Raw genomic sequence first — 26,534 nt, forward strand, 5'->3', positions numbered from 1 at the left:
TGCTAAAAGCTACTAAAACTACTTTTGGGTGGAGAGTTTGTATTGGGACCTTATTTACACACTTCTTTTTACCTGTTATTTTAAAGGAGAATAAAATATTCATTCCAGTAATTCTTCCTTTTCCCCCCTCTTTATGGATGTTTCCCATCATCATGTAAAAATTTTGTTACTCTTTTTTTTTTTTTTTTTTTTGAGACAGGGTCTTGCTCTGTTGCCAGGCAGGAGTGAAGTAGCACAATCTCGGCTCACTGCAATCTCCACCTCCTGGGTTCAAGTGATTCCCCTGCCTCAGCCTCCTGGGTAGCTGGGACTACAGGCGCGCACCACCACGCCCGGCTAATTTTTTGTATTTTAGTAGAGACGGGGTTTCACCATGTTGGCCAGGATGGTCTCAATCTCTTGACCTCATGATCCGCCGGCCTTGGCCTCCCAAAGTGCTGGGATTACAGGTGTGAGCCACCATGCCCAGCGTATTCTGTCTTAAAATCGTCTCTTGACGCAAACTTCCCCCATTGACTATGCTTCCTAGTTTTACTCTCTTTCAGCAAAACTTCTTGAAAGAGTTGTTCTCTTTTTCCAACCAGAGTGATCTTTTTTTAGTTTTATCAAGACATTGTTAATACACCATCATCCATTTAAATTGTACAGTTCAATGTATTTTCATATGTTTACAGAGTTGTGCAGCCAACCATTACCACACTCTAAATTTAGAACCTTTTTTTCTCCCATGAAACCAAAACACTGTACCCACTTGCAGTCTTTCCCCATCTCTCCTCACAGCTGCCAGACACTGGCAGCCACTAATCTTTACTTTCTTTTTCTTTTTTTGTTTTCTTTTGAGACAGATTCTTGCTCTGTTGCCCAGGCTGGAGTACAGTGGCATGATCTTTGCTCCAGCTCCTGGGTTCAAGTGATTCTTGTACCACAGCCTCTTGGTTGGCTGGGATTACAGGCATGCACCACCACACCTAGCTAATTTTTTGTATTTTTAGTGAAGATGCGGTTTCAACTCCTGGCCTCAAGTGATCTGTCCGCCTTGGCATCCCTAAGGTGCTGGTATTACAAGCGTGAGCCACTATGCCCAGCCTAATCTATTTTCTATTCTGGACATTTCATATAAGTGGTTCCGTACAGTACGTGGCCTTTTGTAAATGGTTTCTTTGACTTGGCATAATGTTTTCATGGTTTATCCATGTTGTAGCATGTATAAGTACTTCATTACTTTTATTGCCAAATAATTTGTCATATGGAAATACCATGTTTTATTTGTCCATTTATCAGCTGTTAGACACTTAGGTTGTTTTTGCTTTTTGATTATTGGAAATAATGCTTCTGTGAACATTTGTGTGCAGGTTTTTGTGTGGACATTTGTTTTAATTTCTCCTGGGTCTACACCTGGGAGTGGAATTGCTGGTCATATGGTAACACTATGTTTAGCCTCTTGAGGAGCTGCCAGACTGTTTTCCAAAGTGGCCATACCATTTATATTCTCACCAGTAATATCTGAGGCTTCTAATTTTTCCAATCCTTGCCAATATTTTGTTATTGCCCTGTCTTACTGATAATCGTCATCCTTGTGGTTGTGAAGTGGCATCATCCTGACTATGATTTGCATTTCTCTAATGACTTATGATTCAGAGTGAGCTTTTTAAAACATGTCATATCATGTCACTCCTCTGCTGAAAACACTGTAATGGCTTTCCATTTCATTCAGTAGAAGCCAAAGTCATAATTGCCTGTAAATTCCTATATGATGTGCTTACTCCCTTTCCTTGTTTGACCTCTCTGACTTCATCTCCTGAAACAGGTGGAGCATTCCGAATTCAAAAATGTGAAAACCAGAATGCTACAAAATTCAAAGCTTTTTGAGTACTGACATGAGATAGTGACACCGTTGCTTTCTGATGGTTCCATGTATACAAATTTTGTTTTGCACACAAAATTTCAAGAATATTGTATAAAATTACCTTCAGGCTGTATGTATAGGTGTATATGAAACATAAGTGAATTTCATGTTTAGCCTTTGGTCCTATCCCCAGTCTCATTATGTATATACAAATATTTAAAAAGCTGAAAAAATTTCAAATCTGAAACATTTCTGGTCCCAACGATTTCAGATAAGGGATACTCAGCCTGTATTCTTTTGCTTGTTTTTTCTTTTCCATCCTCATTGGTCTCCTTGTTCTTACTTGAATGGGCCAGGCATATTCCTGACTGATTGCCTTTGCCTTAACCAGTTCTTGGAAAGCTCTTTCTTCAGCTATCACTATAGGTACTTTCCTTCAAGGCCCCTTTTCAATGAGGCCTACCTTGACTATTTAAAATTGCAATTGCCTTACTCCATCTGCAACCTGCACTTTCTGAATGGCACTCCTGATCTCCTTATCCTGCTCCATTCTTTTCCCCTAACACTTGATAATTTAATTATATTTCTTGGTTATTGTTTGTCTCTCTGCATAGAATGTAAATTTCACAGGGCAGGATTAAAACAGTGCCTGGCATGTACTACTAAATTTCTTCAGTAAAAGACAGTTTACCCACAAATAACTTGACATGAGTGTCTCATAGGTTTTACTGACATAGTCACCATTGCATCAATTAGTTATCTTCTAAAGCAAAAAAAAAGAAAGCTGAAAAAAAAGTTTAACCATTCATTGAAAATTTAATTTGTGGACTTAAGTTACATATACCTGTGAAACACTGGACATGTTACAGCCTCTTCTGGTCCAGATTTTGTTTTGTAAAAATGAAGGAATTGGATGAGTGGTTTTTGAGCACTTCTTTGGCTCTATTTGGATCACCGAAGGCTTTCATTGAAAGTATAAATTCCTCTACTCCACACCCCTGTCTTACTGAGTCAGAATATCTTTTTTTTTTTTTTTTTTTTAGATGGAGTCTCACTCACTCTGTCTCCCAGACTGGAGTGCAGTGGCACGATCTTGGCTCACTGCAAGCTCCACCTCCCGGGTTCACGCCATTCTCCTGCCTCAGCCTCTTGAGTAGCCGGAACTACAGGCGCCTGCCACCATGCCTGGCTAATTTTTTGTATTTTTAGTAGAGATGGGGTTTCACCGTGTTAGCCAGGATGGTCTCCATCTCCTGACCTTGTGATCCGCCTGCCTCAGCCTCCCAAAATGCTGGGATTACAGGTGTGAGCCTGTAATAGAATATCTCTTTTTAACAGGTGTCCCATGTAATTTTGTGTACACTGGGTGTAAGAATAGCTATAATAATCTCGAAGTTTTCTTTTTTTGTTTTTGTTTCCTGCTTTTTTTTCCCCCCTGCATTTACCCATCCCTGGTGGTAGGTGATCGAAGATCCAGGTTTTCTTTTAAGTTCCCAGATACTACAGTGTGATATTCTACAGATGAAATCTTGATATCTCTGAGTTGGGAAGATGAGGATCATTATACCAAATGATAATATGTGTGTCATATATAATTATACCAGTGATAGTATGTGTATCCACATATAACCAATGTGTATGTTCATAGAAATAATTGATTTATGGTTCAGTTTAATTTACTTTGAAGTTGGTATTATTGTTGTACTTTAAATTGAGGTTAGAGAAATAGAGATTTGCTCTCATGAAAAAAGAGCTCCAAGTTCTGCCCCCAAAGTTTTGGTGGTCTGAGGATAAAATTTTTTTTATTAAATTTGTCCATAGCTAATGAAAATTCTTAAATTGGCCTTCTAAATATAGAAGAAATGTCGTCCATAGTTGTAGAATTTGATGGGCTCTCAGGAAATAGGTAGTTTGTTGCCCTCATTTTGCAGATGATGAAGATGAGGCTGAGAACAACGAAGAAGCCAGTATTATTAGAACCCAAATTTTCCGACTTTAATATTCTTCCTTCCATGCCAATTAAACATTTTATATGAAATATGTATCTTAACTGCCTTTCTTTAAACTACTGAATTAGTAATGATACTATTATACTATCTGGTATTTTAATAGAAATCTAGAAGGTTGAAACTATCACATAAGGAAGTAGTATTAATTTTACATGGCAAAGTGGAGTAAAATGTTGACGGTAGTGGTCTCTAGGAAAAGGAATCATAGGTTATTAATGTTGTAATCAGGAAAACAATATGTTAGACAGAAACTGAATAAGGCAAAAGTTTTACATTTTGGCAGTATTTCTGCTTTGACAGATTATTTGGAAGCTTGGAAGTGAAATTCTATTTTATCATCCCAAAAGCAACATGGAGACTTTCAATACTTTTGCTGACCGGATGAAAAATATTGGCGTCATGAATTATTTAAAGGTGAGAATATGGGCTTTGTGAATTTACCCTTGCGGTATTCTTTTTTTCTTTTTTTATTGCTTGTGTCAGTGATAAGGTAGTTAACCTAAAAAATGTGGGACAAGGATAAGGCATCTGGATAAATAAGAGAAACTGAAAGAAAAGAGCATTATGAGAACCATTTACTTCTTGATTTTCAGTTACCTCCCGTGTTCTCTGACTGAAAATTCCTTTTTTTGTGTATTTCTTCTGGCTGCCAAAATCAGTTATTCAGAGATTGCAGTGGTATGAGGATGGGCCAAATTCTGAAATGTTTGCTGAAGTCATTTGAGCTTAGAGTTGGTGTTTAGAAAAAGGAAAGAGCTAAACACGTTGGGAATTTAAATACGTGAAAATATTTTAGTACTCCTAATGTTTAGGTGGAATCTTGACCTCCAGATTCATATATTCTTTTGTAAAAGTCTTATTAAAAAAGATTGAGATATTTTCAAAATATTGTATTTCCCTCTCTGTGTTTTTGTCTCAAAGGGCACTTTTTCAATACAAGTTTGTAAATGCTTTGCTTTAAAAAAATGTTTTGAGTGTCTACTTTATGTGCCAGGTGCTCTTATGGTTTTGTTCTCTGGTAGACCAGGTATACTGTGAGTGGAAATTAAATGGAGGCAGTTTACAGTTCTACTTAAGAAAAGCTTTCTAACTAAACAATTGGAAATGGGAATGGCCTACCCTGATGTGTGCTGTGCATCTGTTTTTTCAGGTCTAAACTGGATAGCCATTTGATTGCGGGGGGAGTGTGAAGTTTAAACTGTTGGTTAGGTCCCTTTTGGCTCCTAGAATCTACTCAGTTGAAGTAAAGAAACTGAAAGGGAACCTCATTTCTCAATAAGAGTCTGAGAGTAATAATTAGGATAGATAATAAAACTTTTTTTGTTGTTAATAATTTTAAAAACACTTATTGCCGCTTACCAGGTACTGTTCTAGACATGATTCTTATAGTAGAGGAAGATCATGTAAATGGCATTAAGTGTTATGGCTACCATAGTAGAAATGTAACATATAGTGAGAAGATAAAGGAGAAAATGGCCAGTTCTCTGGAACTAGAGAGGGTTAGGATTTAATGGGTAGGGGAATCAGGAAAAGAATGAAAGTGATACTTGAGATAAGTTTGAAAAAGCTGTTGGTTGTTCACTAGGCAGATTAGGGGAAAGCAGCCCTTTGTGGCAGGGGTTATAAAGAGTTCAGAAGCCCTACATCCAATAGTTGAGTTACTCTAAAAATCATTTGGGTAGAAGTCGGAGGAAGTAGGCTGGGCACTGTGTGCTGCACGCTAGGAACTTGGATTTTAATTCTGTAGTCAGTGGGAGCCATTGAAGGAGTTTATGCAAATAACTAACAAGATGAGATTTCTTTGGTAGCCACTTGAAAGATGAATTGTAGGGAGGCAGGAATGGAGAGGCCAGTTGACAAATTATTGCAGTACTTTGGCTCTACCCATATGATTAATTGTAGTTCTAATTATTCTCCTCTTTAATGTCTTCCCTTCTTGTAATACTCATTCTTTGTATAATTATTCTTCCTGCTTCTCCTGTATCAGGGATACACTTTCCTTTCCATCTGAACTGAAGTCATTCTTCAACATCCCTTATTAACATATTTTCTCTAAGTTTATATAGCATGTATAAAATAGTAATATTTATTGAATGTCTGCTATGAGCCAAACTATTAGGTGGTTTGCAAGTATTATCTCATTTAATCTTGAAAACACCCTTCTGAAGGGGCAATAATGTTCCTGTAAAACAAATGAGATTCACGAAGGGTGAATAATTTACCCAGGTTTATTTAGTTTTTAAGTGCTGTATTAACCAAGACACTCCATCTTCAAAGCCTCTTTTTTCCTCAGTATATCACACTGTCTTTTGTTTGTAAGTTTACATAATTTAGCTCATATTTGCAGAGTGTTAATTGTTTCCTATGTCTTACTTCTTTGCCAGATTGTCCCCAACATCAAAATTTTCAATGTCAGGTTATTTGTATTCTACCAAGGTCTTAGCCCAGCATGTATTATATATTTACTGAGCTTTTTGACTAATGGTTATCAAATGGCTTAAATGGCGGTGTGCCCTTATTATTTTTGCAGATCTCCTTACAACATGCATTATACCTTCTGCATCATGGAATGCTTAAAGATGCTAAGAGAAATCTGAGTGAGGCAGAGACATGGAGACATGGTGAAAACACGTCTTCCCGGGGAATATTAATCAACCTTATTCAGGCCTATAAAGGGCTTTTACAGTATTACACCTGGTCTAAAAAGAAGATGGAATTGTCAAAGCTTGGTGAGTAAATACAGGTAAACTTTTTCTTGTGATGAGACTGAGGGGCAGAGGGATCTTAAGGAGTAATCTAGTAATTTCCTTATTGACTTCATCCAGATATTACGGTGAACAGACTTTTTATGGATTTAAAATTCTTGATCCTTTATAACACTTCTGATATATAAAAGGCTTCAGTCACAAATTAGATGGTTCATAATTAAGTTCATGATTATTTTAGATTCGTTGCTGTTTTGAATGTGGTTTAGACAAGGATAAACACAGCCAGACATTAGAGCAGTGAAGACAGGTTTGATTCAGTAACTACTGACAGGAGGAAGAGCTAAGCTCCATTCCAATTTCTATGGAGGTGACTTGGGGTTGTAAGGGGTGGGGGTGGGGAGGCTAAAAAGCAGAAGGCAGAACCACCAGTAAATTTTTCTGGAGTTTTCCCAGGCACGCATTTCAAGAGGGGCTGGCTGGGGTAATCCTGGGGATGTGGCCTTGAGCTGTTAGAAACTATGTTACTGTCGGCCGGGCACGGTGGCTCAAGCCTGTAATCCCAGCACTTTGGGAGGCCGAGACGGGCGGATCACGAGGTCAGGAGATCGAGACCATGCTGGCTAACACGGTGAAACCCCGTCTCTACTAAAAAATACAAAAAATTAGCCGGGCGTGGTGGCAGGCGCCTGTAGTCCCAGCTACTCGGTAGGCTGAGGCAGGAGAATGGTGGGAACCCGGGAGGCGGAGCTTGCAGTCAGCTGAGATCTGGCCACTGCACTCCAGCTTGGGCAGCAGAGCGAGACTCTGTCTCAAAAAAAAAAAAAAAAAAGAAACTACGTTACTGTCTGTTCAAGTTTTTATTGGCCAAGTTTGAGGCCTAGTTCAGAAGAGAGCTTAGAGGAGCCTGGCTGGAGTTTGGTCAAGAAGAAAGTCTTTGCCAATTTCTAAGAAAGGCTATAGGTTTTCTTTAGCAGTCATTATTACATATAATAAACATTTCTTCCTGTGTGCCTAGAATGGAGTTTAATTTATTTTGTAATGTTATTATGTTATTTCTCAGAATAATATGTTTAAAGAATACGTCAAAATGGTCATTTCAGTTTTGTATAAAGGTTATAATGGACAATTTCTTGATTTATTGACTATACCAGAAGTTGACCATTCAGTTCTCAAACTGATTCCCCTTCTCTTAACCTTCAGTGCCGTTATCATCTTCATTTATGCCCAGATTTGCATTCATTGGAGGTGTATGATTCTTTGCAAATTGCTTCCTTGCATAGTTTCTCCATAGTCTCTCTAGGATTAACCCCTTCTGTTTTCATTCTCCTCCATGTCTTAGTCCTAAGTAAGTAATACTGCTTAGTCCTAAATACTAGGACTAAGTAAGCAGTATTTCCTTATGTGATAAGTGGTATCTCCTTGGTCTCTGAGCAGGTAGTTTCACTAACTTCGACTCCCTTCCCTCTTCTTTCAAGATACTCTGAAATGCTGTCTTCATCACAATAATCTTGTGAGGTCTTTGTAGAGTCTCCTCATCTAGAATGCTCTCTACTCTTCAAGACTCATTGGATTGCTGTTCCAACCCCTCATTCTTACACCTTAAACTTAATATATCAGCTGCATGTTCAGCTTGAATCATTTGGCTATTCATCTCTTGCTTTCTAATTGTGCTAAGTTTTTTCAGGTGTGTTTTATTAGTGTAGATGTCTTCCCATTTAGACTAGTCAGTCTTTGATGTCATATTCCTCTATTTCTTTTGTTAGTCTTGTCATATTTTCTGGTGTAATACTTCTTTTTCAAAAGAGCTTACTCATTGATTAGGTTAGTTTTAAAGTCAATATTTACTTTTCTTCTTACACATGGTTAGGTAAAACCCAAGCAAATATTTGATGATTAAAGCTGTTGGAACATCCCATTTGTAATGTTACTTCTGTGGATAGATGATTCAGTACCTTTCCATAGCTGACAGTTATGTAGCAACGATAGATGATGATGGGATAATACGTAGAGGTCTTAGATGATCATTCACCTCAAATGTCTATTTAACGAGAAAAAAAGTTAGGACTAGTTCTTCATAACGAAACTCGTAGGCACTTACCATGTGAACTTGTATTTGGAGTCAGCTTGGGACTTTCTTGCTGATATGTGTGGCTCTGTCTTGGTTGGGGTTGATGCACTTAGTGACTAGGAACCTTCTTCTATAATAAATTCAAACACGATTTATACACAGGGATCTGCCCCTTTCTCTTTGAGACAGAGTCTTTCTGTCACCCAGGCTGGAGTGCAGTGGTGTGATCACAGCTCATTGCAGCCTCGACCTCCTGGGCTCAAGTGATCCTCCCACTTCAGCCTCCCAAGGACCTGGAACTACAGGTGTGCACCATCATGCCTGACTAATTTTTTTTTTGTAAAGATGGGGTCTTACTGTGTTGGCCAGGCTGATCTTGAGCCCCTGGGCTCAAGCATCCTCCTACCTCGGCCTTCCAAACTGCTGGGATTACAGGCGTGAACCATCCTGCCCAGCCCTTTTTTAAAAAAATTTTTTTCCATATCACGTCTTACCTACTTTCCTATCACCTCATTTCTAAGTTCATATTGCTATGTATTTAATCGATCTACTGGGAAAAAGATACCAGTGCCTCTGTTTGGTTTGCAGTATCTTGTGCTTCTAATAGCTATTTTTGAAAGACTTGAGTAACTTTCCTTGTAAATCTTTAAGATTGAGAAATAGATACAGAAAAACATATAAAACAAATGTGAGATATAATGAATGAATTTAAAATGAACATTCACATCACCACCACCCAGATTAAGGAACACAAAATACTGTCACCCTAACCTGAAAGTTCTCCCTGTGTGCCTTCCTGACCACATTTCCTCCCATTCTCTCTCAAGAAAATCCCTGTCCTGACTTACGGTAATCACTCCCTTGTTTTTTTAATACTCTTTCCACTCATGTATACATTTGTAAACAATGTGGTTTAGCTTTGCCTATATCTGAATGCTGTATTTGGAGTCATACTGTATATGTTCTTTTAGGCCTTGCATATTTTGTTCAAAATCAGTTTTAAGATAATACATATTATTGGATATAGCTCTAATTTTTTCATTTTTATGGTTATAAAATATTTTATTTTATGATAGTCACACTATTCCTTCTATTACTGATGGCCATTTAGGTTATTATTTTGGGCTATTATAATTCTGCTTTGAAATTAACCCCTATTAATTTCTGTATACCGGTGCACATAAGTATGCATTTCTAGGAGTAGAATTGTCATAGAATATGTTTTGTGCATCTTTAACTTTAGTACATAATATACTAAACTCTTTCCAAAGAGGTTACCAATTTGTACTTTACTGACAATCTGATTAGAGTTTTCTTTTGTTTGTATTCTCCTCAGCATTTGCTATTGTCAGAGTTTTCATATCAGCCAGTTTGTTGAGTATAATGATCTCCCATGGTTTTTTTTCTCTATAGCCTTATTGAGAATTAAGATATAATTCACATACCACACAGATTCACCCACTTAAAATATACAACTCAGTGGTTTTTAGTATATTCATAGAGTTGTAACCATCACTACAATTTTAGAATATTTTCATGACCCTAAAAAGAAACCCTGTACTCTCCATTTCTCCCCACCCCTCCAGTCCTAGGCAACCACTAATCTGCTTTCTGCCTCTAGAGATTTGCTTATTCTGGACATTTCATACAAATGGAATCATACAGTATGTGGTCTTCTTTTACTTAGCATAATATGTTTTTGGTTTTTTTTCCCTAACAGAAAATTTTGACAAAGCATGTTTTTAATGTTATAGCATGTAATGGTACTTCATTTCTATTATTGAATAGAATTCCATTGTGGATACCACATCTTAGGTTCATTCATCAGTTGATGAGCAATTAGATTGTTTCTACTTTTGGCTATTTCGAATAACATTGCTGTGAACATTTATGTACAAGTTTTTGTATGGACGTGTGTTTTTATTTCTTTTGGGTATATACCTAAGAGGGAAATTGCTGGGTCATGTAACTCTTAAGTTTATCCTTTCTAAGAACCACTGGACTATTTTCCAAAGCAACTGCACTGTTTTACATCCCCAGTAGCAGTGTATGAGGGTGCAAATTTCTCCACATCCTCACCAACACTTGTCATTATCTGTCTTTTCCGTTATAGTCATCCTGGTGGGTGTGAAGTGGCATCTTGTAGTTTTTATTTGCATTTTCCTGGGGATTAATGACTTTGAGCATCTTTTCATGTGCTTATGGGCCATTTGTATATCATTTTTGGAGAAATTTTTTTCAGATCTTTTGCTCATATTTTTATTGAGTTACCTGCTTTTAGATTATTGAGTTGTTGTAAGAGTTCTTTAGTTGTTCTAGACAGAATTCTCTTCTCAGATACATCAGATTCATGACTTGGAAATATTTTCACCTTTTCTGTGGGTTTTCACTATCTTTTTATTTTATTTTACTATTATTATTTTTTGAGACAGAGTCTCACTCTGTCACCCAGGCTGGAGTGCAGTGGTGCAATCTCAGCTCACTGCAACCTCTGGCTCCCAGGTTCAAGTGATTCTCCTGCCTCAAGCTTCCCGAGTAGGTGGGATTACAGGTGCCTGCCACCACGCCTGGCTAATTTTTGTATTTTTAGTAGAGATGGGGTTTCACCATGTTGGCCAGGCTGGTTTCGAACCTCTAACCTCAAGTGATCTGCCTACCTCGGCCTCCCAAAGTGTTGGAATTACAGGATTGAGCCACTGTGCCTGGCCTTCTTTTCACTATCTTGATGGTGTCCTTTGAAGCATAAAAGTATTTCATTTGATGAGGTTTAATTTAACTGTTTTTTCTTTTGTTGCTTGTAGTTTTGGTGTCACATCTAAGAAGCTATTGCCTACTCTAAGGTCACAAAGATTTTTACTACTTCTGAGAGTTTTAAAGTTTTAGTTCTTACATTTTGGCCTTTGATTTATTTTGAGTTAATTTTTATGAAGTGGGTAGGGGCCCAACTTCATTATTTTGTATGTGGATATCCAGTTGTTGTAGCATTTATTGAAAAGTCTATTATTTTCCCACTGAATTGTCTTGGCACCCTTATTGAAAATTAGTTAGCAGCTGGGAGCAGTGGCCATGCCTGTAATCCTAGCACTTTGGGAGGCCAAGATGGGTAGATCGCATGAGCCCTCAGGAGTTTGAAATCAGCCTGGGCAACATGGTGAAACTGCATTTCTACAAAAAATACAAAAATAGCTGAGTGTGGTGGCATGTGCCTGTAGTCCTGGCTACTTGGGTGACTGAGGTGAGAGGTTTACTGGAGCCCAGGAGGTAGAGTGAGACTGCAGTGAGCTGAAATCATGCCACTGCAGTCCAGCCTGGGAGACAGTGAGGCCCTGTGTTAAACATACACAAAAGAAAATTAGTTACCTATAAATGTGGAAGTTTATTTCTGGACTCTGAATCTTCCATTGATCTACATATGTCTCTCCTTGTACCCATATCATACAGTCTTGATTACTACAGCTTTGTAGTAAATTTTTTTTTTTTTTTTCTGAGACCGAGTCTTATTATGTCACCCACGCTGGAGTGCAGTGGCATGATCTCAGCTCACTGCAATCTCTGTCTTCCAGATTCAAGCGATTCTTGTGCCTCAGCCTCCCAAGTAGATGGGACTACAGGCTTGCGCCACTATGCCCAGCTAATTTTTTTGTATTTTTAGTAGAGACAGGGTTTCACCATGTTGGTCAGGCTGGTCTCGAACTCCTGACCTCAGGTGATCCACCCACATCGGCCTCCCAAAGTGCTGGGATTATAGCCATGAGCCACCATGTCTGGCCGTAATCATAGAGTACATTCCCCAACTCTGTCTTTTTTGTTCTTCTTTGGTTCCTTGCATTTTCATATGAATTGTAGAATCAGCCTCTCAACTTATGCAAAAAGGCCAACTGAGTTTTTGGTAAGAATTACATGTATCTGTAGATCAATTTGACAATAGTAAGTCTTTCAACTGAACATAGAGTGTCTTTTCATTCATTTAGGTCTTTAAAACTTTTTTTCAACAGTATCACTTTTCAGAGTAAAATTTTGCATCTCTTTTGTAAAATGTATACCCATTTTGTTACTTTTGATGCTTTTGCAAATGGCATTGTTTTCCTAATTTTATCTTCTGGTTGTTCATTGGAAGTGTGTAGACACAGTTGATTATTGTGTATCGATCTTGTACTCTGCAACCTTTGTGAACTCATTTATTAGTTCAGTAAATTTTTAGTGGATTCTTAGGATTTTTCTGTGTACAAGATCATGTCATCCACAAATAGAGTTTTACTTCTTCCTTTCCAATCTTGGATATCTTTTTGTTATGTTCTTGCTTAATTGTCCTGGCTGGAACCACCAATATAATGAACAAAAGTAGTGAGAAAATACTTACTGTCTTATTCCTGATTTTAGGGGGAAAGCATGCAATCTTTTATCATTCAGTTCAGTGTTAGCTATGAGTTTTTCATAGATGCCCTTTATCAGATTGAGGAAGTTCCTTCTATTCCTACATTGTTGAATGTTTTTATCATGAAGGGTTATTGTGTTTTTTTCAGATGCTTTTTCTGCATCTATTGTGATTATCATGTGGTTTTGGTCCTGTATTCTTTTGATTTGGTTTAGATCAATAGATCTCTATTTTATTATTTGCATTAATTGATTTTCAGATGTTAAGCCAACCTTGCATTCCTAGTATAGATCCCACTTGGACATGACGTATAATGCTTTTTATATGTTGCTGGACTCAGTTTGCTAATATTTTGTTAAATATTTTTGCAACTATATTCATAAGAGACACTGATCTGTAGTTTTATTGTGTTGTCTTTGGTTTTGGTATCATGGTAATACTGGCTTAGAAAAAGTTAGGAAGTATTCTTTTCTGTCCTTTTTTGGGAGAATTTTTGAAGAATTAGTATTTTCCTTTAAATATTTGTTGAAATTTACCGTTGTAGCTATCAGGAACTGAGTTTTTCTCGTGGGTAGCTTTTTAAATTACTACTTTAATAGAAGTCCTCAATATTTAATGAATGTTAAGAAACCTTTTATCTTTGGGCAGATAAGGATGATTATGCTTACAACGCAGTAGCCCAGGATGTGTTCAACCACAGCTGGAAGACATCTGCAAATATTTCTGCATTGATTAAAATTCCTGGAGTTTGGGACCCTTTTGTGAAGAGTTATGTAGAAGTAAGTAGAATTTTCATAAAATGTATTGGTTTTATTTTGTCAAAAGCCTTCACAAAGACTCCATGCCTAATCTTTATTGATCAGAAAGAAACTAATGGAAAAAATTATTTAAAAGGAAACAAAAATATTATGTCTCGTTTTTGGTCTGAATTTGTTTATTTTCACCAGTGTATAACCCATCATGGCCAAGTATCTATAAAATAAATAGCAGTATAGTTGTAAATGTTAATTCAATCTTATTCTTGTTGAATTTAAAAGAAACACAGTAAGATATTTTATGATTTGGTGGGATATAGAAGGAAAGAGGACAAAAATCTGAAAAAGTGGGTCATAATATATGAGATAAAGAATGATGACTTTTTGGAAGTTTGTAAGAATGTCCTGTCATCCCAGAGTCGTCGTAAAAGGACTGAGGGCCTTGGTGCTAGGCACTAGGAATAATAAATAATTTGCTTTGTGAAAGTTATTGAGTGGCGAATTGATAATTGTGTTGTCAGAAGATAATCTCCAAAATCATAACCTGGAAATTCCTGTGTAAGGATGGGAACAGAAGGAAAGCAACTACAATTCTTGTGCACTCCTTTTGTGGCTGCAGTGATGTGGGCACTGAGGTTAGTTGCATCACATTTTCAAGCATTAGTGTTCCCTGCTTTGAGGACTCTTATTTTTTATAGGAAGAGAATTTATGTTGAGGTGGCTGCATTTTTTATTAGTAGTAACAAAATATAGGGAAAAAATGGGAACCCTGTCAGTTTTGTGATTTTTAAAAAATACCCATCAGTAAACTTATGCTGTATATTATCTTTCGTACAGCTGTCTTACAGAATTCAGCTAAGGTATTATGATTTATTTTATATAGATGCTGGAATTCTATGGGGATCGAGATGGAGCCCAAGAGGTACTCACTAATTATGCATATGATGAAAAGTTTCCATCAAATCCAAATGCCCATATCTACTTATACAACTTTCTAAAGAGACAGAAGGCACCAAGATCAAAAATGATAAGTGTGCTTAAGGTATAGAATTTTTATCTCAATGTTTGAACCGGGTTGGGAATCTACATTAAAACATTCTTAGGCCATTGCTTTCTAACTTTTATAGCATCCACAGAAAATGACAATAATGTACAGTACACTGAGATAAACAGAAAGTTGGCTCCAGCTGCCATCTCCATGTATGCATCATTCACACTATCCCCTGCTGCCTGGGTGAGACTGAGGAGAGAGGATCAGAAGTCTTGTTCAAACCTGGTTGGAATACTCTGCACTGATATTTTTTGAAAATCAACTTTATTGAAATTTAATTTTCAGCGAGTAAACACACTTATTTTAAGTATATGCTTAGATGCATTACATTCATGAACCACCATTCTAATCAAGATAAGAGAACATTTCTGTCACCCCGGAATGCCTCTCATTTCCCTTTGCCCCATACCCATGGCCCCAGACAATCACTCATCTGCTTATTATCACTATAGATTAATTTTTATCTCTTCTAGAATTTCATATAAATGGACTCTTATGTAGTCATTTTAATATGGCTTCTCTTGCTCAGCATAACATATTTGAGATGCATCTATGTTATTGTGTATATTAGTAATTTGTTATTATTGCTGAATAGTATTTCATTTTTATACATTCACTTCTTGATGGACGTTTGAGTAATTTTTTACTTTTTGGCTATTGTGAATGATGCTGCTGAGACAAGATTGTGTATACACATATATTTTCATGTTTCTTGGGTAGCTACCTGAGAGAGGAGTTGCTGCCTAAGACTAGTAAGGAAAGTATGTGCCTAACTTCTTAAGAAACTGCCCAACTGTTTTCTGAAGTGACTGTACCATTGACATTCACACATCAATATGAAAATTCAGTTTCTTCACATCTGTGCCAACACTTGGTATTGGAGGTCTTTTGAATAATGGCCTCTTGTGGGTGTATATAGTGGTGTCTCACGTGGCATTAAATTGTATTTCCCTAATGACTGATGATGTCGAGCATCTTTTAATATGTCTATTGGCCATTCCTATATCTTCTTTTGTCAAGTGTTCAACTACTTAGTCTATTTTTGGGGGGATCAATTGTCTTCTTGCTGATTTGGAAATTTTTATATAATCTGGATATAAGTCCTTTGTGAAGAATATTAATTTTGAATATTTTCTCTCTGTGCCTTGCCTTTTGATTTCCTTAATAGTGTCTGTCAAAGAGTAGAAACTTCTAATTTTGATGTTCAGTTTATACATTTTTTTTCTTTTATGGTTAGTGCTTTTTGTCTAAGAAATCTTTGCCTATCTCAAGATAATGAAGACTCTCTTTTTCTAGATGTGTTATATAGTTTTATGTTTAGGTCATGGTAGATTTTTAGCTATTGTTTTGTGGATAGTGTGCGGCAAAGATCAAGGTTTATTTTTTCCCATATGGTTGTTCCAGCATTATATTGAAGACTCTCCTTTCTCCATTTAGTACATTTGGAACTTTGTTGAAAACCGGTAGGCTGTATATGAAGTCTGTTGTGTTCTAGTGATGTATATTTCCACATCGATATATGAAAATTCAGCTTCTTCACATCCTTGCCAGTAGTTGGTATTGTAGGTCTTTTAAATTTGAGTTATTGCCATTCTAGTGGGTGTGTAGAAATATCTCATATGGCCTTAACATGATTACTGTAGCTCTGTAGCAAGTCTTGGAATCATAACATGAAAGTCATACAAATTTGTTCTTTTTCAAAATTGCTTTTGGCTTTTCTAGGTTCTTTAACTTTCCATGTATATTGTATAATCAATTTATCTGTTGCTACAAAAAGGTCTTGCTGAGATTTTGAATCTGTAGATCAGTTTGAGAGAATTGACATCTCAACAGTATTGAGGTTTCCAAAGTGTAAACATGGCATGTCTCTCCATTTATTTAGGTTTTTAATATCTCTAAACTGTTTTGTAGTTTTTAGTGTATGTATTTTGTTAAATTTGTCGCTAAGTGTTTCATGGGGTGGTTGTACATAATATTGCTTAACATTTTAAATTGTGGGAAAATATATACAAAAATAAATGTTACCATTTTGATCATTTTTAAAGCACATAATTTAGTGGCATTAAGTACATTCATTCAGTTTTGTGCAACCACCATCACCGTCTATTTCGAGAATGTTTTCATTATCCCAAGTAGAAACTATTCATTAAGCAGTAACTCATTGCCCACTCTTCCCAGCCCCTGAAAACCTCTATGTTAATTTCCATCTTTGTGAATTTGATTATTTTAGGTACCTCATATAAGTGGAATCATATAACATTTGTCCTTTTGTGTCTTGCTAATTTCACTTAGCATAATGTTTTCAAGGTTCATGTTGTAGCATATATCAGAATGGCCATTTTTATTTAAGGTTGAATAATATTCCATTTTATATACCCACAACATTTTGCTTATCTATTCATTTTTTGGTAGACATTTGGGTTGTGTTTGTTGTTTGGCTATTATAAATAATACTGCTCTAAAGATTAGTGTACAGGTATTTGTTTGAGTCCCTGCTTTCACTTCTTTTGGGTGTATACTTAGGAGTGAAATTGCTGGATTATATGGTAATTCTTTAACTTTTTGGGGAATTGTCAAACTGTTTTCCAGAGGAGCTACACATTTTACATTCCCACCAGCAATTCCACATCCTGGCTAACAGCTTCTATTCTCCATCCCCTTTTTTGATCATTGATATCCTAGGACAGGGATCCCCAACCCCTGGGTCATGGACCATTATGACCAGTATCTGTGGCCTGTTAGGAACCAGGCCACACAGTAGAAGGTGAGTGGCAGGCAAGTGAGCATTACCTGAGGTCTGCCTCCTGTCAGATCAGCGGTGACATTAGATTCTCATAGGAGCCCGAACCGTATTGTGAACTGCACATGCGAGGGATCTAGGTTGTATGCTCCTTATGAGAATTTAATGCCTGATGATCTGTCACTGTCTCCCATCACCCCCAGATAGGATCATCCAGTTGCAGGAAAGCGAGGGCTCCCACTGATTCTACATTATGGTGAGTTGTATAATTATTTCATTATATATTATAATGTAATAACATAAAGTGCACAGTAAATGTAAAGTGCATAAATAATGCAATCCTGAAACCATCCTCGACCCTCACCCTGGTCCGTGGGAAAATTGTCTTCCACGAAACCAGTACCTGGTGCCAAAAAGGTTGGGGACCACTATCCTAGTGGGTGTGAAATGGTCTCTGTGTCTGATTGTGGTTTTGGTTTGCATTTCCCTAATGTCTAGTGATGTGTATCTTTTCATGTGCTTATTGGCCATTTGTTTATCATCTTTGGCAAATGTCTGTTCAAGTCCTCTGCCCTTTTATCAATTGGGTTGTTTGGTTTTTGTTGTTAAAGTATAGGAATTATTTGTATATTTTGTGTTCAGTTTTTAATAATGGCATTTTAGGGATGAAAGACAAAGGTCCTTTTCAACCTAAAGAAATGACAGAGAAAAGTTCTTATCTCTGTTTTCTTTTAAAAGGCCGATTATCTTTATACTTTTCATGATCAAAATTGACATTATCAAACCTTCAGATGTGAAAACTATGTTTTATAAATTTTTCAACAGGCTTTGTTTTACTAAATAATCCTTTGCTGCTGCTGTTGTTTGAAACAGGGTCTCACTCTGTTGCCCAAGCTGGAGTGCAGTGGCATGAACACGTGAGGCTCACTGTAGCCTCCACCTCCCCGGCTCAAGTGATTCTGCCACCTCAGCCTCTCGAGTAGCTGGGACTACAGGCCCATGCCACCATGCCTGGCTAATTTTTTGTATATCTGGAGAGACGGGCTTTTGCTATGTTGCCCAGGCTGGACTAAACAATACCTTTGAAGTTGCTATTTTTATTTTACTCTGTTAAGATAGCTTTTGGCTCATTTATATTAAAAAATATTAAGGATTGTGTTTAAAACAAAAGCAAGACTGTGCTCATTCAGGTTATCAATCACTAATGGTGTTTTTGAAAAGATTTTTTAAAATGCTACAGAAAATAACTGTTGAATACTTATCTCATTTATATTCAAGACAAGATAGATTTAGAAAAATTCTGTTTTTCCTTTTGAAAAATACAGTATTTGGAATTAAGATCTCAATACATGGGTTTAATAGCAGATTGAACATAGCAAAAGAGAGGATTAATGAACTGCACAGAAAATACCAGGCTAAACCATGGAGAACAAAAAGGATGAAAGGTGCAGAAACGAGCATACAAGTGAATTGGTGAAAAGATCTGACATACTTGTCATTGGAGTCCGAGGTGGAGTACCTCTGAATAGAACAGGGCAAAAGCAAGCAAACTAATTTTTTAAAAACCCTAACATTTGAAGGGCTCATGACTAAGAATTTTTCAAAACTAATGGAGGATTTCTAGCGTTCTGGTGATGTGCTATTATTTGATCTGGGTGCTGGTTACCTGAGTGTTTAACTTTGTGAAAACTGACTGGATGCCATGATTTGTATACACTTCTGCTACATGTTATATTTCAATTAAAAAAAAAAAAAAAAAAGTGAGTTGAGCCATAAACAGAATTCTATAAAATCATGAGACAAATGTGTCTTTCATAGGAACCGAGTTTCAATAATATTCTCTGATATTGGTGTATTGATCTTGATTGATCTTTTTAAAAACGATTAACAGAAATTAACAAAATTTACTTTTAATTTTGTTGGAAATTATTTCAATGTAAGGTCAAAGTACTTTAGTAAGCAGAATGAATTCATTTCTAGAATTAAATGTATTAAAATGAAAAATACAGTATTATTTTAAATTCCATTTTTTGAATATTCATAAAAATAGTTCTTCCTGTTTTTTAAAAGAGAAATTTTTTCATTGTGTGAAAGTTTGTTAAAATATTTACTCATATACCCTTAGTAAACTGTTCCTGAGCACAATCTGTGAAATTAACTCCCAGCCTTTTTAGTTTTTTTGCTTTGTATAAATATTCTGTGATCTCTTCTGTTTAGTAAACAAGTATATTTTCTCTGTGATAATTGATTTTTTTCTTTTTTTCCTTCAGTCCTGGCTTCTGAAATAAATTGTTTTAAGTTGTTGAGCATGGTAAACAATATAGATGTATATAAGGAGCAAATAAAAAGTCCCTGCCTATTTCCCTCGATTCTCCTGACTGTCTTGTTGGCAGGGACTTTAAAAAACAAAAACAAAAACAAAAAAAACCAGCTTTACAGAGAATACTTTTCTATACTTAGATTGAAACTAGATAAAAAGCAAGGTAGTTTAAAAATACTTAATAAATTTATGGAGAGCATATTAGATAGTAAAAACTTTATTTTGAAAGTAAGCTGAAATCTGAGAAATGCTTTTACAAGTATGTAAAAATTACAAGACTGTTCTTTCTTTCAGATTTTGTATCAGATTGTACCATCTCATAAATTGATGTTGGAATTCCATACATTACTTAGAAAATCAGGTAATAAATAAATTTTGTTTTTTACCTTGTGTAGACAAGCTATAGACTAGGGACCAGCAAACTATGGCCCATCAGCTAAATCCACCCCTTGCCTGATTTTATAAGTCAAGTTCTGTTGATGTCCATCTGTTTATGTATTGCCTGTGGCTACTTTTGCACTATAGTGACAGAACTATGTAGTTGTAACAGAGACTGTATGCCTTACAAAGCTTAAAATATTTACTATCTGGGCCGTTATAGAAAAAGTTTGCCTACTCCTGTCGTACAATGTGAAGGCAGTAGTTTGCAAAAGAGAAATGGCTCGATTTTATATAATTCACTCCATTTTAATCCCTACTAGATTTCAGCACACCACAGAAAAGAGCATACTCTTTCATAGAAGGAAATAAGTTGGCTAAGCCCAAACTGGTCCTAGGACTGCCTAGGTTCCTCTCTGAATATAAAAGAACATGTATAAAATGCCCAAACAGGGCAGGTACTTTAAGTAATGTTCTCAGTAGAGGAGTGTAACCCACATTGAGATCAGACTCACCACCATTACCTCATTAGCAGGAATTTTTATTGAGTTTTTCAGATTCATTGCAAGAGTAAAAGCATAATGAATTTTTAAAAGCTGTTAACCAGAAGGCTTATGATTCAGTATTTTATCAACAACATATATATAAAGTATATATACAGTTGATAAAATATATACATGTATATTTTAGCTTTGTACACTTCAATACCTTATGTAAACTTGAATTGTTACAACCATTGCAGAAAAAGAAGAACACCGTAAACTGGGATTGGAGGTATTATTTGGAGTCTTAGATTTTGCCGGATGCACTAAGAATATAACTGCTTGGAAATACTTGGCAAAATATCTGAAAAAGACCTTAATGGGGTAAGAAACATACAGTATTTATTACTAGGTCATCATAAATAATATTTCCCAATATTTTAGCTAATATCTGTCAATTTTTAAAGATCTTTACTTATGTTTTTGGATTTTTTTGAACTGTGTCTTTAGCTGTTTTCTGAGTACATTTTCTTCTGAAGCAAAGAAATACAGAGTCATAAGGGGAACATACAAAAATCTATCAATTTTTTTTATGCCATCAAAATAAATCCTGTGCTTAGCACTGCTGCTTGCTAAGGACTACGTATGTGTTTTCCAGTTGGAAATAAAGACTAGCAGGGATCACTCTTTGCTAGAGACTCGTGATTTGTGTGTCATTAACTTGCAAGATCACATGGGAAGCAGCTTTCCTCCTACCTGTGTTTGATCATTTTTTCAGTGAGTATTTTTAGGACCTCACAAGATCATCATACACTATTCATTCAATAAGTACTCATTAAATGCATTATGACCTGGGTATCTAAAAGTGTACCTCTGATCATAATACTATTAGTGTCACATTTTGAGTAAAGGAAAATGAATTTCCTGTTATTTTTACTTAGTGTGTGAGAAGAAGAGATATCACAAAATTGTTTCATATATTTGTTATATCCAGTTTAGTTGTTAGGCAATTCAGTATCAGTTGGAACTTGTTTCAGGCTTCACATCTGACTTGTCTTGATGGGACAGTGCTGTTTATAAAATGGTTTTGGTGTCATATGTTGACGTACTCACTGTAAACCATTTTCTAAATCTCAAGCACTGAATAAACATATTTTCGAACTGCTGTTTGTTCTACCATAGGGGGCACATGGGTGCCAATAAGCATTTGCTCAATTAAATTACAGCGATCTAATGTGCAACACAGACTGTCGTTGATATTGTATTGCATATAGGAAATTTACTATGAGTAGAGTTCAGGTGTTCCCACCACACCAAAAAGTTTATATATATAAAACATGTTGTATACCTTAAATATATGCAATGAATAAATTATTCACTGACACATAGAATTGCCTGCACTTAACAGTTTAACCTATTTGTTCATGTATTTGTATAATAAAGGCATCTTAATTTGGATAGTCATTCATGGCAGCATATAATTTTAAGTAAGCTTTTACTTAAGTAATAGTAATAGATAATGTTGATTGAATATTTACTATGTACCAGACACTATGCAAAGAGCTTTATATAAGACCTGCTGTACCCTACTACTGGAATAGTTTAATCTTAATAACAGTCCTATGAGATCCATACCACTAATGTCCTCAAGGGCACTGAAGCTCAGAGAGGTTCAGCAACTTGCCCAAGATCACATATATAGTAAATGGAAGAGCTGATATTTGAATCCAGGAGTCTGGCTTTGAGTCTTAGCACAGACTCGAAGACACTGTGCTAAACTGTCTGTTTAGTGAAATGGAAAATGGGATGTGGAGATAGACGAGAACAAAAAAGGATTTGCTTTCCTGTTGTTGCCAATCATGTGTTATGCCTTGGCCATATTCAGAATTTAGCTTGGAAACGTCTTCCTTGTCGTCTTTCTGTAGACTCTAAGTCTAAATTCTGGTAATATAGATTTGTTCACATCATTGACCCTCTCTTTTGACATTTTTCTTTTCCAGAAACCACCTTGCGTGGGTTCAAGATGAGTGGAACTCCAGGAAAAACTGGTGGCCAAACTTTCATTTCAGCTACTTTTGGGCAAAAAGTGATTGGAAGGAAGATACAGCTTTGGCCTGTGAGAAAGCTTTTGTGGCTGGATTACTGTTAGGAAAAGGTACATGTTTTTGTTTTCGTTTTATCTAGACATAGCTTTTGGCTGATTTTGGAATAATTCATTTAGAGCTTACCTAATGTGGTACCTAAAAATACTAGGTGCTTAAGACGTAACTGCTTAATGGAAGAGTGAATCCTGAGTTGGGACCAGGTCATGTGCTTAGATTAGAAGCAGTGATTTCATATCATTGATTGTGAATGGTTTTCGTCTCCTGACTTGAGTGTTGTTAGAGGGCATTAAGATACATGATACAGACTTTTCACAAGAATTGACCATTTGGCCTTGTTTTATAGAAAGTTTACTGATATTTTCAAGTATCAAAATACTCTTTATTGACCTCACTGTTCTTTAATAGCTTCACATTATACCAGTATTTACTTGTCTATTTCTGTAAGCATGAAACATTTCCTCCACTTAAGAAAAAGAGTACCTTCTACTAGCATATGAAAAAAATTATCTTCAAAGAAAAGGAATATTGATTTTTTCTTCAAAGAAAAGAAATATTTTGGGTGGTAAAACTCTTACCTGCTTTCTACAACTGAAATATTGAAAAGGTGGCCAGTACCGAAATGAAACTATCACAGAGTATTGTCCAGAAACGACGAAAATAAATCTTACAGTGACCACTAGTAAGCAGTCCATTGCTAGGGAGCTTAAGGTGTCCTGAAGAGATTCTCCAATTCGTTTTTGAATATAGTTTCTGTTATTTTGGAATTAGTAGTCTCAGTGAATGTAATAAAATGTTGATTAAGAAGAAAATAAAAATTCTCTAATACACTGATGACAAGGAACAGAAAGGTGATTTGGATTGTCATTTTTCTACTACTTTATGAGTAGAGAGGCATCTAGCACAATTATCAGCAGGTCTCTTTGAGCAGAGTAGAAGGATCTGGGTTACGGGAGGTGGAGGTTGCAGTGAGCCAAGAACGTGCCACTGCACTCCAGCCTGGGCGACAGAGCAAGACTTCTTCAAAAAAAAAAAAAAGAAAGTAAAGATCTGAGTTAATTTTCCAATTCTCTCACTCACTTGCTATGTAACTTAGGTCAAGCAATTAACTTTTAGGAGCCTTTTCTGTGAAGTGGGCATTGTAACACCCGTCTTATTGTTGTAAGTATCATGTGAACATCGCATCAAAGTTCTTCGTAATTTCTAAAGTGCTCTACAAATATGAGGCATCAGTTACTCCCGCAAGTGCCACATCTCCTCTCAGGCTGTTAGTGTAGGGTTAAATCAGTCTATTCATTAGTTAAGCTGGGCTTTCTTCTTGCTCTGGTTACCAACCTTACTTTATAGGATTCAAATTCTAGGCATGATCTGCCTTTGCTTTGTGCTTAGAGTGGGGTGTGATGGCTCTCTTTCTTTCCATGTCTCGCTAAAAGCAAGCCAGGCCCATTTCTCCTTGGAGGGGACTTTCCTTGTTGGCATTGAAGCTATTTGGTTGCCCTGTGACTTCAGCTCTCATGGACTTGAGAGTTCATATTTGTAGTTTTTAAAGCTTTTTCTCTATGTTAGGGTGGGAATGAAGTTCTTTCCAGCTTTCTATATAGGTACAGGCAAAAATTTGTGTGCAAAATATTTTGTTTTTTACTAAGGTAGTATGATATGTTTAGAAACACAAATTATTTTGGTAATACTACAGACACCACTGCTTCCCAGCTAGTAAAACGTTACTAGCTGGGTGTGGTGGCTTGTAGTGCGCCTGTAATCCTAGCTACTTGGGAGGCTGAGGTGGGAGGATTGGTTGAACCCAGGAGTTTGAGACCAGTTTGTGTCACATAGTGAGACCCCCTCTCGGGAAAAACAACAAAACAAAAATGTTAGCAATTCTGGCATGCTAGTTTCAGGAATAATAAAAATGGTTACTATAGATACGGTATATATCCTTGCATTTTCTCAGGTAAAATGGATGCATACAAGCTGAAACTGTAATGAAATTAATTTTTCTTATGTGATTTATGGTCTTATTCATTTACCAACTCTAAAAATCCTCAATATCCAGTTTACGTTTTTCTTACGGAAATATGATTCATTTGTCTGAAATATTTGACAAATGCTTGACAGTCCTTTGTGTTGTAAGACTATGAAGAGCAGGTGGAACTTCTAATGAGCACGACGCCCCTCTGTCAGAGCTACGTGGTCTCCACCTTGCTGCTCGCTACATGGCTAGAATGAATAGATAATATTTGACCATTTCTAACCTATGATTTGTTTATTCTAATCCTTCACACCAAGATTTTCTACAGAGAACTTTCTTAGTGTTATGAATGTAACTTTGACTGATTTACAAGCTAACATTGAGAAGGAAGCTGTACAAATGTGCTTTTGCAGAAGGCTCATTTAATATGTGACTGTATATAATATACCTATCACCATCACTAGGGTCTAGGAGGAAGGGTAGAAAACAAGCTAAAGTCTATGCTTTAATTATGATGGATTACAAACATCTTTGTGTATGGGAAGAAATATATTTCATTGGGCACAGTTGAGAATATACTTTCGCCGTATTGGTAATGCAAATACATTTTGTATATAGGAAGAAATATATTTCATTGGGCACAGCTGAGAATATGCTTAGGACATATTGATAATATAAATAAATCTATTTTCATAGTCATTAGTGTGCTAAACTTAAAGCAAAAATTTAAAAATGTAGAAATATATTTGAAAAATGTGAAAATGTGATGAGTATTAAAACTTTTTATTTTGCTTTACTTTTTAGGTTGTAGATATTTTCGGTATATTTTAAAGCAAGATCACCAAATCTTAGGGAAGAAAATTAAGCGGATGAAGAGATCTGTGAAAAAATACAGTATTGTAAATCCAAGACTCTCATACTGAATTTTAGTTATTTCACAGTAGTAGCTACACAGTAAGTAGCTCAGTAGATAGTTATTGAATGTGTTTATGTAGTTATGTGTTATGTATTAAGAAGCTTATATTACTACAAAAAACTTATTTTTATATATTTTTATATTTTTGTATTATTTATAGCTAGAGAAACAGTATTACTGCCTTTGCTCTTTGTAACTTTGTCTGTTTTCTTTTTTGTAATGTTAAATGTTACATTTGTTAAAGAATAATTCTTCAAATGACAAAATATTAGAGAATATAGTTCTACAGCAGTTATTGTTTGCAAATTCTTTGCCTCTGGCTATTGTGTAATAAATGATAACTTGTGGTGCTGTGATGTGAATTTATATTCTTTTATCTTCTACTTAATCAATTTTAGGTATACCACCATGAAGAAATATATTGGTGATGAGTTCTGTTGAGGAATTTTGAAAAGAGAGAAGGATTTAGAAAACACTCTTTCTCGGCCAGGTGCGGTGGCTCACGCCTGTAATCCCAGCACTTTGGGAGGCCTAGTTGGGTGGATCATGAGGTCAGGAGTTTGAGAACAGCCTGGCTAACACAGTGAAACCCTGTGTCCACTAAAAATACAAAAATTAGCTGGGCGTGGTGGCAGGCACTTGTAATCCCAGCTACTCAGGAGGCTGAGGCAGGAGAATCGACTGGGCGGAGGTTGCAATGAGCCAAGATCACGCCACTGCACTCCTGCCTGGGCAACAGAACTAAACTCTGTCTCAAAAAAAAAAAAAGAAAAGAAACTCTTCTCTTTCAGTATAAAGACATGACAGTTTGGGGC

At 36.2% G+C, this 26,534-nt stretch overlaps 1 protein-coding gene across 6 annotated transcripts in view; it reads left to right on the forward strand.

The window, feature by feature from the left end:
* TAF1A (TATA-box binding protein associated factor, RNA polymerase I subunit A) overlaps window positions 1-26,085 on the forward strand; it is a 32,007-nt gene extending 5,922 nt beyond the window's left edge. For 3 of the 6 annotated variants that reach the window (XM_007988374.3, XM_007988378.3, XM_007988375.3), the window contains 8 exons: window positions 4,156-4,269; window positions 6,386-6,584; window positions 13,655-13,785; window positions 14,645-14,803; window positions 20,167-20,233; window positions 20,993-21,116; window positions 22,733-22,887; window positions 25,608-26,085. In XM_007988374.3, the coding sequence (XP_007986565.1) occupies window positions 4,156-4,269; window positions 6,386-6,584; window positions 13,655-13,785; window positions 14,645-14,803; window positions 20,167-20,233; window positions 20,993-21,116; window positions 22,733-22,887; window positions 25,608-25,726 (1,068 nt within the window). In that variant the 3' untranslated portion in view covers window positions 25,727-26,085. Of the gene's footprint in view, window positions 1-4,138; window positions 4,270-6,385; window positions 6,585-13,654; window positions 13,786-14,644; window positions 14,804-20,166; window positions 20,234-20,992; window positions 21,117-22,732; window positions 22,888-25,607 lie in introns of all 6 variants that reach the window. The other 3 variants (XM_007988380.3, XM_073011505.1, XM_007988376.3) reach the window with 2 other exon arrangements.
* Window positions 26,086-26,534: the final 449 nt, after the last annotated feature.

This window comes from Chlorocebus sabaeus, chromosome 25 (genome assembly GCF_047675955.1).
Source record: "Chlorocebus sabaeus isolate Y175 chromosome 25, mChlSab1.0.hap1, whole genome shotgun sequence".
NCBI lineage: Eukaryota > Metazoa > Chordata > Mammalia > Primates > Cercopithecidae > Chlorocebus > Chlorocebus sabaeus.